At 40.0% G+C, this 16,326-nt stretch overlaps 2 protein-coding genes across 3 annotated transcripts in view; one reads left to right on the top strand and one right to left on the bottom strand.

Moving 5' to 3' along the window:
- Positions 1-14,115, top strand: part of LOC144643107 (uncharacterized) — a 66,521-nt gene extending 52,406 nt beyond the window's left edge. For both annotated transcript variants that reach the window (XM_078502251.1, XM_078502250.1), the window contains 15 exons: positions 5,130-5,355; positions 6,694-6,758; positions 6,878-6,947; positions 7,250-7,732; positions 7,942-8,072; positions 8,186-8,239; positions 8,797-8,922; positions 9,022-9,045; positions 9,160-9,189; positions 10,006-10,140; positions 10,445-10,528; positions 10,858-10,974; positions 11,572-11,682; positions 12,477-12,560; positions 13,437-14,115. In XM_078502251.1, coding sequence (XP_078358377.1) covers positions 5,130-5,355; positions 6,694-6,758; positions 6,878-6,947; positions 7,250-7,732; positions 7,942-8,072; positions 8,186-8,239; positions 8,797-8,922; positions 9,022-9,045; positions 9,160-9,189; positions 10,006-10,140; positions 10,445-10,528; positions 10,858-10,974; positions 11,572-11,682; positions 12,477-12,560; positions 13,437-13,520 — 1,824 coding nt within the window. In that variant the 3' untranslated portion in view covers positions 13,521-14,115. The remainder of the gene's footprint in view (positions 1-5,129; positions 5,356-6,693; positions 6,759-6,877; positions 6,948-7,249; positions 7,733-7,941; positions 8,073-8,185; positions 8,240-8,796; positions 8,923-9,021; positions 9,046-9,159; positions 9,190-10,005; positions 10,141-10,444; positions 10,529-10,857; positions 10,975-11,571; positions 11,683-12,476; positions 12,561-13,436) is intronic.
- On the bottom strand, positions 858-3,799 carry LOC144638123 (galactosylceramide sulfotransferase-like). Its single transcript, XM_078497309.1, has 2 exons — positions 3,706-3,799; positions 858-1,821 (listed from the first exon to the last, which is right to left on the bottom strand). Exon 2 carries the CDS (start codon positions 1,782-1,784, stop codon positions 858-860), a length of 927 nt encoding a protein of 308 aa, XP_078353435.1. The 5' UTR covers positions 1,785-1,821; positions 3,706-3,799.
- Positions 14,116-16,326: the final 2,211 nt, after the last annotated feature.

The following is a 16,326-nucleotide window of genomic DNA, read 5'->3' as shown; positions in this document are numbered from 1 at the left end:
ACAAACGCATCTGACAGTTTCTGCTCGACACACGACACACGGCATCTGCAAATTTCAGCTCGACACACGAGCGAACGTTTTAGCTGCAGCCGACATACGGCCTCTGCCAGTCTCTGCTCGACACACGAGCAAACGGTTAAGCTATTACCAGCCGACACCCGGCGTCTGCCAGTGCCTGCTCGAAACACGAGCGAACGTTTTAGCTACTACAGCCGACACACGGCGTCTACCAATCTCTGCTCGACACACGAGCGAACGTTTTATAGCTACTACAGCCGACCGGGCAGCCGACACACGGCGCCGGGGTCTACCAATCTCTGCTCGACACACGAGCGAACGTTTTAGCTACTACAGCCGACACACGGCGTTTGCCAATCTTTGCTCGACACACGAGCGAACGTAAGCTACTACAGCCGTAACACATATGGTAATAAATTGCTATAAACAGAACTACGTAGATATAAAACACACTACGGGATAAACAAACGGATAAGCAAGCGAAAAAGAAAAACACATAAAAATGTTTTAAAATACCGAGTAAACTATTGCTGTACGCGTTGTCCCGCTACTCCGGCATGATGTGGAACTTGCGAAGCGGCAGAGAATGGACATGCAGTGTAAATCTTTAGGTTAAACAGCAGAGGCAGGGTAGGTACAGCCATGAACTTGAGAAAATAAACGACGAAACAAACTAAAGCACGTGGTTGGGCTTCGGCGACGTAGCGCGAGAGTATAAGAAAATTCGCCCGGACTTCCCGGCTTGCGTATCTCTTTCGAAATGCCCCGAAACTAAGCAAAGGGATCTTTAAATACGGCGATTGTGCACGTGGTGATTAAGCATTACCTAACACAACTATCTATAAACAAATGGGGTTATGTAATCCACGCACTTCTGAATTCCGCGTCATAATTATGAATGAGAATAGTTGATCACTTGTTTCGTTGGTAAAACACAAATGTTTTATTTCCTCTTTCTTGCGACGAAAAGTTGCAAGATCGTCATAAAAACCTTTCCCTTCCATTTTTATTTTGCGCCATAATGTCTGGTTAAAGTGATGGTAAAGTAACGTGTCGGCTTTGTTCCATCTTTTGATGTTCTCTTTGACGTCGTCGCTCAAGCCAACAGCCCTTTCTTTGTCAATTCTTTTGTTGGTTTTAATGTGAAGGATATCATCGAATTCCCAACAAAGTAAGCGCTTCATTAACACCACAGACTCATCCAAATAATCGGAGATCAAAACCAAATCAAATTCCTTCTCCAGAAACGAAATATACTCTTTGATAGCAGTAATGTTCTGGTAAAACCTGTAGCCCAAACCCAAGTCGAACGACATGGGATTTCTGGCCAAACAAGTTGCTGGGGTTTTGAACATATCTTTAAATTCTATTCCTTTCTTAAGAAACGCTTTCAACGATTCGGTTGGGTCTTGACCGAAACCATAAACTTTGCCAAAGCCCACGTAGTTAAAAACTGACTCGAACTGGTCCACAGGGTTTCGGATGATCGTTATGTATCTACTGATTTCTTTTGGGAAAAGAAAATTCATTGGCCTTTTGTTGAACCTGGTGTGAGTGCACAGAAAATTCGGTCGGGTTCCATCAAAAGGGAGAGCGTGTGAGAGCTGAAAGCGTTCAGGCCAACCTATGTATGTGCCTTTACCAAGAACAAATGAAAGGTCCCGGGAGTCGCCATAACGGTAAAAAATATTGGCTAACGTACTGGATGCTGTCTTGTGTGTCTTGAGGTAAAGAACGTGTTGTATCGGAGAGCACTTATGGACCATATCCAGGTTTTCAGTTGGTCCGCGTGTAGCTTTTGACCTGTGAAAACAGAATAAAGTTATGTTCAAAAACTCACTTATAATTCATAATCCCATGGACTGTCAAATCAACGATAATGCATCACGTGTATTCACTTTGTACTGATAAAAATCCCTTAAATAAAGAATACTAATGAGGCAGATAGAAAGTTGTGTTTCTTCAATCGCCAAGTAAAAGAAGTTTCTCGCTGGATTTATAGGTGTTACATGTCAGTTTTTGATGCGTTTTACACTATTCGTCCATTATTGCTGAGGTTTCTGTAATTTTAAGCTGCCGCCTTAAGTGTGGAAGGTCCCACAACCTTCTGTGAATTTTATTGAATGGCTTTTATGATTATTTTCGTGGGTGAAGGAAGAAACGGCGATGGCGGATAATTGGAATTAAAAATCAGTACAGGAAATTTATTTTTAATTGACGTTATTTGTTTTCGGTACGACTTATGTTTACTTTGTCTTATGTATTACTTACCTTATTTCACTTACATTTGTTTTCTGCTCTAACATACGTTTCTTACGTTTGCCACCAATCTTACTTTCGTATGTTCCTTGCAACATATCACAAATCAAATGTAATCTATCGCGCCGTGTGCAAATATGGCGAAACAAAACGTGATTTCGCAGTGCGAAAAGCAGAGCACGAGAATAAGACCCATAACTCGGAGCCAACCCGCCACCTCGCAAAAAATCCAGATCACCTATACACATGGAACATCGCGTTCACGGAAAAAAAAAAAAAAACTTTTCGACGCAAAATAATGGAAGGCCTGTTGATTGCTTGCGAGAAACCAACTTTGAATAAACAGGTGCACTGTTTTATCGCCAAACTGTTCCCCGCGGGAATTACATAACAACACAAAACCAAGTTGAATGTAAATGTTTATTTATCACTGATGATGACCTAAAGTCGAAAACGTTTTGGTTTTAAGAACTTTAATGACTTTTTATCCTTTTTAGCCTTTTTAAATTATATTACATTACCTTGCATATGTCTCACATATTTACATATGTTTCTTTTAGTACAACATCACAATATATTGCTTAACTTATTACTTATGACATTTGTCGTAAGTAATGTATATACTTGTCACTTAAAGTAATTTTGGGCGGAGTAATTTTCTCGTAACTAATGATAAATTGGCATTCAGTAAATGTACAATCGATTGGGTCGTGCTCGCCACAATAGAGGCAATCATCATCTGTTTTAATATCATGACGACAAAGTCCCTTTTCAATACGGGCAAGATTCAAGGAATATTAAAAATTTGACTGTTTGAGTTTATAATTAGAAGATGGACACGAAATTTTCGCGATTTTCGCGATTTCAAAATAATCGCGAAATTAAGTACTCGCGAAAAAAAACATTGCGCGAAATTTAAACACGCGAAAATTACATGTAATACCATATCTGATATCAAAAAGATAAAAATTTTAAATGTTTGGAACTTCAACTATCTACCTTTAAAAATATCTTTCCTTCTTGTTTTTGACTAGCACCCTTCCTCTGAGTACCTTTTCGAGCTTGTAAATTAGTTTAAAACCTCTTTAGCACAGTCACTAAAGTTTCCGTTTGCAGGCTCCTTGTAGTTACATTGAGCCAGACCTTTGTGTATTTCCAGTGGTTCCTTAGTCTTTGACAACTGATCCATGAGACGCTGACAAAATCGCGAAATTTAATACACTTTTCCTCTAATATTTCTTGTAATCGCGAAAATTAATACTCGCGAAATTCAGCTCTCGAATTTTCGCGAAATTAAGTACGCGCGAAAATTAGTGAGAATAAGGTAGACTATTATCAGCCTGAAGAACTCTCGTTCAATGGGGAAAGGCTTCCTTTTTTGGCGGTCACCAAATATTGCTCAGTTAAGAATGGAAGAACTTATATTACCTCTCATTTACGTAGCCACTGCGATGCGACTTGTTCCAAGAGTCAATGACTTCGAAGTCAAAGCGCACTACGAAAAGAAGACATATGACGCACAAAGCTGATATACATCCCAGCAGTGTGCTTCGGCGTACGAGCGAAATCCAAACCTGAACAACTGCCATAACTACAATGGCAGAGAACTACCGAAAAAATCACAAAGGACTCTTAGAGAAAGATTTCAGTTGGGGCTATCACTTTACCTTAATAGGACACTTATCACACTTTCCTTCTGACGTGTTCCATTGTAATTAGTTCATTCCTAATGTTTTCTATAGTTACAGTGTCGGTTTTTCTTGTCGTATCAATTTCAAAAGGAATTATTCTGACATGTAATTTTTACGGCGGTACGAAAGATGAAATTCTCGTTCATTTTTGACGGGAGGACAGTTTGAAAAAAAAGGAACAAGATTTTTATACCTTAAACGACTGTTAGCGGCTACTTATTTTAGCGAGTTGGGCGAGAATCGTTAAATTTAGTACTCGCTAAAATTTGTCTCGGTCAAATTTAATACTCGTAAATTTAAGTATCCCCCCTCTCACCCCAAAAGAAACCGAAATTGAAGACCATTAAACGTAGAAGACTTAAAAAGGTCTTAAAAAAATTGATGCCGGTAACTTTGTTCTTTCTGGCTATGCAAATGTTTGTTCGATTTCAAAGCAGTTTGTTCTTTTTACTGAACATTGATTTCCGTCTTAGCTATATGTTCATTAAAACTGGTAATAAAACTGTTAAATCGCGGAAGTTCGAAATATATTTCGCTCTTTGAACCTCTTCACTCGTCCTCGAAATATATATGTTAGCGGCTACTAATTCTAGCTATTTTTTCCGCGCAAGATTGAGCGACTATTTAATTTCGCGATTTTCTGGAAATTTAAAAAAAAGGGGGGAATTCGTGTAAAAGCTATTTTGAGTGTATCGAACGTGTCTAAAAGACGTGATGTCTTATTCTTCTCGTCGTGTAACAGCTAACTCGCTTTTATTACTAATGAAGGGTTAAGAAATAGCCGAAACGTCTAAAAACAATAAACAAACTCAGTGACAAACCCTTTTAATGTCAACATGAGTCATGTTTTGAAAAAGCTGTTTGTTGAGTGTAATTTTAATTTGTTGCTCCCGCGAATGGAAAAAGATTTGCAAAAGTTTTCCTATCGCAGAAATCAATTCGAATACTGATAGTTTTATGAACAAACTTTGACCACGTGAACAATCGAGAAACAAGGTTTAGTTTAAAAGTGTTAATCAGAAGCCACGAAACAGGAAAACAATTAATTTCCGTACAAACCTATTTCGTGCATGTAATTTACAATTTTTGTTTTTTACCAACATACAATGTTCACCTGGTAGCAAAAGATAACTTATTAAGTGTTTGTTTTTGGTTTCGCAGTTATACAGAGATAACACGTCTAGTGGCCATTGTACACCCTCATCAGGGGCCTCTTCTGCAGGGTCTGAGCCACGTCAGTGCATGGTGGCCCTACACGATTACGATCCTTTCCATTCTGGGGTCTCTGGACGGCCTTCTCGAGATCAGCTGTCACTCAAGAAAGGTGACATCATGACAGCTTTTGGAGACATGGATGTAAATGGGTTTTATCGCGTTGATCTTAATGGTGAGAACTTGCCATCCTTATCAGCGATCAAGATCGAATTTCTCCGTATAATATTGATATACATGTAAAGTGAATTGGTTATGAAATTATGAAAATATGAAATCATATATTTGAACTGCGGATGAAGAATAAATGAAGAGAAGATCCTCGCAATTATGAACACAACTTAAGCAGTCGCAAAAAAAAAGCCTGAAAAAATCAGGCCTGCCACTGCTTAAGTTGTGTTCATAACTTACATTGTGCTCACTTCTTTGATAGATTCTAGAATTCATTGACCTAAGGGACCGGTCATTATTTATGTAGAGGGGGGGAGGGAAAAAAAGAAGGGGGGGTCAAGGCTATTTCAGAGTGGCAAGAGGGGGGGCTAAAATTTTTTTATAAAGAAGTTTAGGGGGGGATAAGCAGTTTGAGGTGGGTAAAACAGTTAAATAGAACAGTGCAAACACCATATGTGAAACAGTGAGATGCTAAATTGTACAATTTTATGCTATTTCTATTGTTTTCTTTTGTTTAAACTCCACTATTATGTACAACTTTAGTGATTTGTATTTTACAGAAATACTGTTTTCACTCTAAACTCCATTGTTATCTTAAAATTAATTTTAGTTAATAAAGAAACCAGACCTTTATAATCTGCTTTAATATCTGGTTTGACTGAAATTATTTTCTTTTTACAAAATGATTATCACTGCAATAGCCAAGAAGTAATAAAACATGATATTTATGAAACAAGAATTCAAAGTAATCCCTTTACAACTTTAGGAAAATCATTGGAAAGGAATTATATTTTGCATGGTTATTACATTTGTGTTCACCATGAGAGCATAATTTTAAAAACTACCACTTTTCCAAAGTTAAGGAGTTAATAATAGAGGTATGTTTACTATACAATAACTCATCCAAAAATTTGCCGTATTGCTGGACAAGTATCCATAGCAAAGAAGCCTTGGTTGACTAAGTGTTGATCCAGCCTTTTTGAATTAGAACAAGTGTGCAATTAAGATTGTATGTAACATGCATAATTTTAATAATAAATTACTTGAGGCATATAAAGGGAGATATGAGGTGGGGGGGGGGGGGTCATCACGTAAATATTGAATAAAGAAGGGGGGGTCACTTGCTACTTACATGGCCTGGAGGGGGGCCTTACAGAAATTTTGATCTTTCCAACATATTTTTCCCTCCCCCCCCCTCTACATAAATAATGACCGGTCCCTAATTGCTCTCTATATCGATGTTCTAACACATTTTATAGTCGCCCCCTCACCACACAACTCAGGAGATTTTTTGAGAGACATACTGTCTAGTAATTCGAGTTTATTTTACCTGTTATTTCAGGTCAAACAGGATTTGTTCCTGGTCATGTGGTGGAGGAAGTTTCGTCATCATCCTTCCTACAGCCTGTAAGTCCAGTCCATTGTCGGATTTTAGAAATGAATGACAAACTTCTTAAACTCCTAATTTACCAGAAAATTGAAGTAACCATACTTCTAATTTTCAATTGTTGTTATCATTTAACCAGACAAGCAGCCGAGCTCCCGAGCAGATTTTAGGAATGCTGGACAACATTCAAGTTCGAGGACAACCGAAAGGTGAGTTGAAGATGCTATTTTGAGGTACAGTATGCGCGCGTTGAATGAGAATAGGACAAGAGCTCTACTGTGAACAATCAAAACCATTTATGGATGGGACATTTTTGTCACCATTCCCTCGTTTCCATTTGGTAACACCGCCAAGTAATCCTTCCCCTCGCCTTTACAACGTTTAAAGCTGGATTTAGAAAGAAAAATAGTTAGTAGGTATCTTAATACACGACCGTCTTCTTCATCAAAAAGAAAGTACGTTATGTTGTAATGCGGGTGGGTTAAAAACGTATTTATTCTTATGTTCACAGCTTCTTCAACACACATGCTCACTCCCCCTGGTGGTATCACTAACGGCTTCCCGTCACCGACGCAGGCGCTAGGTAATTTTACGCCACCGAGTCACGTGCGCCTTCCCAGCGACCTCAGCACGCCTCCAAGTCACGTGCATCTTCCAGGCAATCTTAGTACGCCACCAAACCACGTTCGCCTTCCCGGCCACCTTAGCACGCCTCCAAGCCACTTGCATCTTCCCGGCAATCTTAGCACGCCACCGAGTCACGTGCATCTTCCCGGCGGCCCAAGCAGCCCTCTACCTAATGTAGGGTTAACAAGATTCAAGCCATCTCCGGAAGTGGCGATGCTGGGTCCTTTAAATAATTCAGCGGTGGTACCCGTAACCTCGACCCAGTCTTCGTCTGTGGCGCCACAGAAACAAGTGAAGGCATCTTTGCCACCCGCGGCCTCAAAACAGATCGTTCCTGTTGTTTCCAACAAGTCACGATCCAAGAAAGGTACATGTCATTTATGTTTTCGGTATCTCATTAAAGGCCCTCTTCAATAATTTAAGACTGACTGAGCTACAACTGTTCAGCCCAAAAAAGAGTAGGAATACTGAGGCTGAGGTATCCGTATTTACGAGGTTAATGTTTTGTTTTAATTTGTCTTTGTTGTTGTTGTTGTTGATTTGTTTAATGCCCGCATTCTCTTTTCTTTCTCTTAGTTCGTCCCAGTCCCCCAAGTAACTTTCGAATTATTCGGCCGGTAAACCACGACGCCATGTTGGTGGGCTGGACACTACCGGAAATGGACGAGTTTGGAAGAAACAACGGTCTCACTGTAAAGGGATATAAGGTAAGTTTCGCGTTAAAGAACCCTGTAAGTGCATCTTAACACATGCAGTGGATTCCGCCTCCCTTTCCTGTTAACATGATGACTGTGTTTAATGGTGTTTTTTTCCTTTGCAGATCTATGCAAGCAGTGACGTCAAACTAGAGGTCCGAAGCCCTTACATGGCCAAGGTATGAAACGACACAGTGAAAAAGATCATTTTAAACTACTTGTTAGGTAGGGGGAGTGAGAACACACGGAAAGGATTGTCGCTTGTAAGTAGTCGCTTCTCTTGGTAGTTGCTAGGTATGGCAGATTAAGTCTGCGTTTGGGCCTAGTGGCCCATCAGGCCGGAGCTGCTCCCTGTTCCGGCAGCATTAAGCCACTAGGAGTATTTCTTCTCCTCCCTAGATGGGATTCTAGTCCATTGCAGGGTTACCCCCAGCATTAATTTGGCAGTACCAATTTATACACCTTGTTTTTTAAAAGCACTGTGAGAGTGAGAGTAAAGTGTGTCGTCCAAAACACAACGCAGTTACCCTTCTCCTCCCACAGGGAGTTACTAGAGGGGAATGAAAATCAAGTGAATAGTTACCCTACCTGGAGACAAAGTCGATAAATATGACCCGATACTGCTATTTTTGTTTTTGTTTTTTACCTGCAAGTTATGTGATTTGCTTTTGTTGTACAAAAGTGTTTTCTTTTTATACTTTAATTGTAACCTCCCTGTTTTCACTTTTCTTATCAGGCTTTGGTCGAAGATCTTGAACTCCATTCCCCCATCAAATTTAGCATCAAAACTGTGGCTGAAAATGGCAGCTCATCTGAAACCGTGTCAGCTACGTTTAGTGACACAATCAAAGCAAGTTTACTGGTAAGAAAACGTTTTGTTCGAGAGAATTGATCAAAATGTGCAATCCATAAGAATACACTATTTTAATACTTAATGTGAAAACTCTCTCCTTTTTTGCAGGATTCATACGGAGAGTCATTTGAGGTAAGTTTTTTTTTAAAACGTGCATTTTTTTGAGTAAAAGTGGAAAAACGTTAGGGGTAAATAACACGTAAAAAGGAACTGATTGTTTATAAGCTTTTCTTTTTTTCCCCAAAGGATTCGGGAGACGAACAGCAATATAGAACGGTAAGTTTGAGTTGCATTTTTTCGCATCTAGCTTGTCTCTTCCTTTGCTATCGCTTATCTCTTAGCATTCAGGGACGCAAATTTGGCCAATCTAGTCCATAAAGTGTTGAAAAAAACTCTTTAGGAATTGCGACAATCTGACAAATATAGAATATTTCATGGAAAGTGCGCGCGTACGGTATTTACGCACGAGTTGGTGAAGTATCAGAAATCGAACGAGTTGAGATTTCTGATACAAACCAACGAGTGCATAAATACCGTACAAAGCACTTTCCATGTGGTATTGTTTCAAGGTAAACGTTGGAATTATGATTGCAAAAAAATAGCTTTTTAGCTACGCCAAGAAATGGCTTGTGTGCGAAACGCCGCCAATTAGCCTTGAATGAACACTTCAACTTGATATGTCTCACACGTCAAAAAACATGATACGCGCCTTCCGATTGAACGTATCATTTTCCTCGCACGTGAAAAAAGCGATACGCGCCATTTGATTGGTTTACATCGGTTTGCGAACGAAAATTTACTTAGCGGCTTTTCAGTGGGAAAATCTCAATACGTATATTATAAACAGCATTACCAGTTGCTTTAAATGTAGACTCTTAATTCACTTGTATTTTCCCAGCACAAAAAGAAATAAAAAAGGTTTCGAGTTTCGTCTAAAACTAGTCTCAAATTTTGTAAATTGGTCGTCCTCATATTGGTTCTAAGGATTTATATCAAGATATCTCTACTTGTTGGCTTTCTTTATTCTTGTCTGTTGTCTGCATGACAATGTATTAATGTTCATATTGTTCTTCTGTTTTCTCTTCTGAACAGTTTGTGGCCCTGTACGACTACGATCCATTCAAAAGTTCACCAAACCCGAATCCTGCTACTGAACTCGGCTTCAAAGAAGGAGACATTCTGAGAGTGTTTGATACTTCTAGAAAGGACGGCTTCTATGTAGGAAAGGTACTGTTACTTTTGCCTTGAAAATCTTTTTACGCCCATTGATACGAAGATCTTATGAATCGATGCATTTCTGGCAGTTCGTTTTCAATGGATTTGTGGATAAGCAAACGTTTTTATTGGTACTTTAACGATAATTTACCAAAAAGAACTCTTACTCTGTTGTTGCCGTCTGCATTCTTGTTAGATAATAAGAACAGCAAACGTCATAGGTACTTCAATAAAGATTTGCCAAAAACAACTTTTGCTCATGTTGTTGTCTTTCCTGCTTGTTAGTTGTTCTTAACTCCTCCTTTCGCCTCAACAGCTTAAGAACAAGAAAGGACTGATCCCATCCAACTTTGTAGAGGAAGTAGCAGTCGCCTCGCCTCGCAGATTAGCAGCCGCCAAGGTAAGTCAACTTTATGATCCTGCTTCAGGCGAGCATTATTAGACCATCCCTTAAAAAATGTTCTCACTGGGCGCACGTTTCTTCGTTAGGTTAGTAATCGCTAGCAATCCTACACAAACTAATTATTAACATTTAACCATGTTAACTTCTTGCTATACTCTATACATTTCCTTTTGCACAAGTTTGCAGGTCTGTTTACTAGTCTTTGAAAACTCAACTTGTTTTGAAAGTCGGGCATGTTAAAAAAATGTTACAACGAAATTAAGCGAAATAAATTGACGGCTTTCTCTAAAATTAATTTTATCTGACTATTTTAAAACCGTCTCCAGAAGCGACAAGCAGCCCTTCCCAGTCCCACGCGGCCGTTCTCGGGCGGCAGCAGTTCCAGTGGCGGTGGTGGTTCACCAGCAGTCCTAACAAAGAATCCTGTGCAGCTGAGAAAAAAGGTTGGTGTGTCGCTTTCAGAATTTCATTATTATGGGTTGAAAATTCCAAGAAAACCGAATTCTGACAAGAAAAAGGGAGAGTATTTTGCGTAAGAACTAAGATGTACATGTCTCCATGTAATGTGCATGTGTCATTAACTTCAAACAAAATGCATCGCAATTCAACTAACTACCTTAGACCTCGCCTCAAATTGTATAAAAAGAACTCGTGCAACCTGTTTCAAGTTTAGTCTCGCATCCACTCGGCTAATACAGCCAATCGTGATTTGGTCCACGTGACAATTCCACTCCTGCCACCGTTTACTACTCCTTCGAATATTCTGCCTTGTCTGGTTCACCATTTAGCACTGAAATTAGAGCTAGTTTTACTGAGTGTCGAAAGTAATTCACGATTGCTTTGGTTTTGCCTTTTGACTTACTCACACACGTTTTCCCCCGCTTCGTGCCGGCTACATGTATTTGCTTCGAGTTTTAATTGGTTCACTGGGTTGTCTGTGTCCTTTGTGATCGGCCAGAGTGATTACTTTGGTTTTAGGTTTAGGACACTCAGTCGAAAATCGCTCTAAAATCGTTTGAATCTCGTTTTTCCTTGATCAGATGATGGTTGCGCTGTATGATTACAATCCAGAGGTACAGTCGCCACAAGATAACCCTGATTCCGAACTTTCATTCAGGAAAGGACAAACCATTACTGTTGTGGGAGAAATGGTATGCTTAAAATCATTTTTAAATGATAGTAGAAACTGTGCTGAACAGTGTAAGATGCTGAGGTGAAAAACCGGAGAACGCTTGTTGATTCTTCTTGATTCTCTTTCCTCCTGCGGCAGTGAGCAACTTCTGTATTATTTCCGTATCTAACTGCACCATGAAAATTTTTTGTGCTAGCTAGTTTTTGCTCTGCATAAGACCGCACCTATGCACAGAATTAAAAAAAGATAGATTGATGACTTGGGAATTTTCTTGTGATGGTGTGGTTGAGTGATAGCGTAGTTCGTAATAGTAGCTTGTTTCTTCACAGCATTGTAAAAACGTGTGTTCACGACTTAAAGGTGGATAATGAGAAGGATTAGAATGGTTTTGATTGCGGTGATGTCTTACAGGGCTCGTACGGGTCCTGGAAAACCTGGAAAGTCCTGAAGTTTTATTGTGGCATTTTCCAGGACTGAAAAGTTCTGGAAAATGGCTACCGTTTCTGGAAACTGCTGGAAATCTGTTAAACTCAAGTAACAACTGAATTCTCAGAACTAACATTTTAAGAAGTGTATGGCAGACATTAAGGAGAAATAATATCGAGATCTTGGGAGTGAAAGGGTTATTGTAATTTTGGAGTCCTGGAAAAATCAATCTGAGTCCTTGAAAAGTCCTGGAAAATTGTTTGTTTGTGAAAAAGGATACGAACCCTGGTCTTAACACGAGTGCCAGACTATCAAGCAGTACAGCTATTTTTTAGGAAACACTGATAATGTTGATTTGAAGAACAAGTGCGTGTTTTTTTTTTTCAGCGTGCTGATGGTTTCTATCACGCTGACGTGAATGGTCAGCTGGGACTCGTGCCAGGAAGCTTTCTTGACGAACGCACCGACGGGGTACGTTAAGCAGTGAAATGTTAGGAAAGAAACTCCAACTCCCGGGGGGGGGGGCACTCAAAAAAGTTTCGTACGGGGAGGCTCCGCCCCAAGCTCTTACCCCTTACCCTTTTATATACCATTTTTACAGAAATTGTACCCCTTTCGTATACCTTTTACTGAAAAAAAGGTACGCCTTTCATATACCGAAAAGAAATGGCATAGACTTAGAACAGGACGTTTTCTTGTCATTTTCATGTTGCGCTTTATAAATTAAAATAATACAGTCATAAAGTGCGTCTGTTCGAAATATTTCAATTCAAGGCCCTTTTAAAACCCTAAAACACGGATTTACATACCCTTTCATATACCTAAACTTGTGAAATCCCTACCCTTTTATATACCTGAAGCCTGAAAAAGGTACCCCTTTCGGGCGGAGCCTCCCCGTAAAGGCCATTATATGGAGTACCCCCCCCCCCCCCCGGGCTCCAACTTAAGCAAAATAGTTCTTTACTTGTTCTAACAATTGTTGAATACTTATGAGTGTAACTGAAACCTTTTTAGAAAAAGAGCTGGTTTTGTCATCTAGTGATATGCATCATGATGGTAGTTTAATACTGTATCAACAACAGTTAATGCAGAATGGAGCGCATTGGAGTATTGTTTAATGTTTTGAGAAGCCACCAAAACATACATAGATCATATAAAACCCAAAGCTAACGGTTTGATTTTGTTAAGTGGTACTCGAGTGAAGGCTGGATACCGATTAGCAAGCGAGAAGTTTGCCTCGGATTCCTTTAAAATTTTGTACAAATTTGGGCCGCAACCCAAACTAATGGTAACAAAATTCAAAAAAGATGTTTGAGTGATTTTTGCGAGCGTTCATTTCTTTTTCAGGAAACTGACAGTGGTCTGGAATCAGGAAGACGCGTAGCATTCGGAAGGTCGCAACGTCTTCTTGAAGGACTGAGTCGAACGTAGACACCGCGCATGTTACAAACATGGTTCCTTTTCGTTGGTGCCAATGATTCTTGGACACAGCTATTTTATGAAGAGAATTTCGTAGATAAGCACGCAAGATATGCGACATTGATTGTATTTATAGTAATGTAGGTTAAAGCGTCAATTTTCATTGATAGCGCGAAAATGGGTCGAGACAATTTTAGGAGGATGAATCTCCCGTTAGTTTTATCGATTTTAGAATTTTAATTTTGCAATAGGGCCATAAATACAGCTTGTATGTTTCAATAGCGAATAGTTTGTACATAGAGAAAGATTTTTAAAACTTGTACAGAGTGAGGTCTTATGTATTTTATCAGACCTCAAAGTTGTAAAGATATATTACTTTAAAGAGTGCTGAGATAGGTATAATATATATTTGACAATTGCTGAAAAGTTAATATTTTGTTGCAAGATAATATTTATGAAACAAAAGACAGAAACCTTACTGTAATGAGGCGAATCTTTTGTAAGAGAGACGCAATTTTTTACTCTTTTAGTCAGGCTGTTTTTAGTTTGTTTTGCATTAGGTAGTAAAGAGATAATAAGTCACTAAATCCTTTGATTTGCTTGTTTGTATTGGTGTACTTTCTTCGTAATACTGGTTTACATGTACGGCACAGAAGTTCGCGTTCAGTAGACACCGGTCGTGTAAATTGGCCGACGCAAGCACACATCTTTCTTTCATGATTGCGTCGTTCTTGTAGACCAGGGGTCAATTCAATAAAACATTTACAAGTGTAATTTACAACTGTAGCTGTTTAAGACGTTGAAAACAAAAGCTACACTTGAAAATGTTTTAGTGAATTGACCCCAGGATAACGCAAGCACAAGCAATAATTAGATTTATCAAGCCACTCGGCGGCAAAACAGGCGTTTTCTTGCAAGCTAAAGCGCGGAGCGCCAAAAGCGTAGAACATCGTAAGGCGAGAGAAATCTTTTAGCGTTTCTCCCTACTCCCACCGTTTGTTTGGCACTCGCTCCAGACCTTTTGTTCGAAGACCGCGCGCGCAGTGAGCGCAGGTTACTCGGTGGCCCTTATAGGTTGGTTTCCACTTAGGACGTAAGCATAAGTCACATACTGATCAAAATTTAAGGGAAATGCAACTGCGTGTCACCTTACGCTTGTGTCATACACACAAAGAAATAAACCAGGTGTAAACGTTTTTCACTCTTGATTCCAGCCCAAAATACCTTAACCCGTGAGTTTTCGCGACAAAACTTTTACGTAACCGCGCCCTCTGAAGTTATGGTCATATCATATCGAAACCCCCTAGCCAGCTCCAGCGTCTTCAGAACGATTTAATTGACGGACCATTAGAAATAGCCGGAGGCGGGGGGGGGGGGGGGGAACTTTTCCCCAAAGAAAATTCTAGCCTACGTGGCCGGCGTTGAAAGGGGCAGGAGGAGGGGAGTTCGAGCGCAAAGCACGAGGTGCGAGGAGAGAATGCGAAGCGCGCTTCGCTCTCTCTCCTCGCACCTAGCGCTTCGCGCACGAACTCCCCTTCTAAGTTTCTCCCCTTCGAAGTTCGCGCACGAACTTTCCCTTTGAACGCCGGCCACGCAGGCTAAGAAAATTCCTGCAAGGGGAACTTGTCTAAAAAAAAAAAACAGTTAGACACTACCTCTCTGGAACCTCTATTTTCATTCGCCCGCTGTAAACACTACCTCTATTGTTATTGTTGTCACCTGTTAGCTATTGTTTTAAGAACCAGTGAATTAACTCGTTTCGAGAGGTAGTGGACGACCCAAAAAAATCCTGCAAGCGGTTATGCCTGAAGAAACATCATGCAATGGAAGAAAAAAAATTCTGCAGACAAGTAGTCCTTAAAAAAAAAAATTCGTGCACGAAAACTTTTTACCCCCCTCCCCCTACCGGTCATTTCTTATGGTCCGTCCCTAATCTAATATGGTGGCCGTTCCAGGTTGCCGCACGTCATCTCGGATTTAACGGCCAAGTGTCATCCGTATGTTCCTGATATAGAAGTGAAATAAACATGTTTATAAAAGTGAAACCTCGACTGTTACGAACCTAGTGATAAGGCGGAATGGACTTAATCGGCATTGTAAAAGGCCCTGAAAGATGGCCCTGATGGGGATGTCGCTGCAAAATGCCCCGCTACATTTTCTGTGAGTGACATGTGACTTTGTCTCTTGCAACTGCATGTCCTGCAACCTGTCGCTTTATTACGAGCATAATCATAGTTACTGCGAGAATAATATTTCGTTTCTGAGGCCGAGGGTGACGACAAAGGACATAATACTCAATTTCTCGAGGGTGTATCAACTTTCTATGTACAGCGTGAAATCGAAGACTTATGTTTGGGGATTTTGATGCAATCTTTGATTGTTATCGTAGTCGAGCCCGCCACAAAGAGCGGCTGCTTTTGCAAATTGGTGAGGCAAAAGGGAGCGCTTTTCAGGCAGGTCAATTCTTTGTCATTGTGCATACATGTATAGGGGTGTCGAATGGTAAATGCGAGACTTTATGAGACGGCTAGTCTGTTTTTTTTTTTTTTTCTTTCTTTCTGCGAACCCGAGACCTTGCAAAAGAAATCGAGACTCCGAGAAGGCGTCAAAGAAAAATTCGAGACGACGAGACCCCTGAAATTTGGCTAAAATTTTGCGTGACCGTTTTTTTAGGGACCATTCACCACCTCTATGTATACGTACTGGAGCCATTGACCCCGACTTAATATGGCTCCTGGCATATATTACAATCCGCATAATTACTTGCCATTACGCAAGTCATGCAACATTACCCTCATCGTAAAGAGGTAAAATTTAG

This window comes from Oculina patagonica, chromosome 2 (assembly GCF_052425735.1).
Source record: "Oculina patagonica isolate OP01 chromosome 2, crgOcupat, whole genome shotgun sequence".
Classification (NCBI taxonomy): domain Eukaryota; kingdom Metazoa; phylum Cnidaria; class Anthozoa; order Scleractinia; family Oculinidae; genus Oculina; species Oculina patagonica.
The sequence above is the reverse complement of the archived record's forward strand: the minus strand, read 5'-3'. Positions and strand labels throughout refer to the sequence as shown.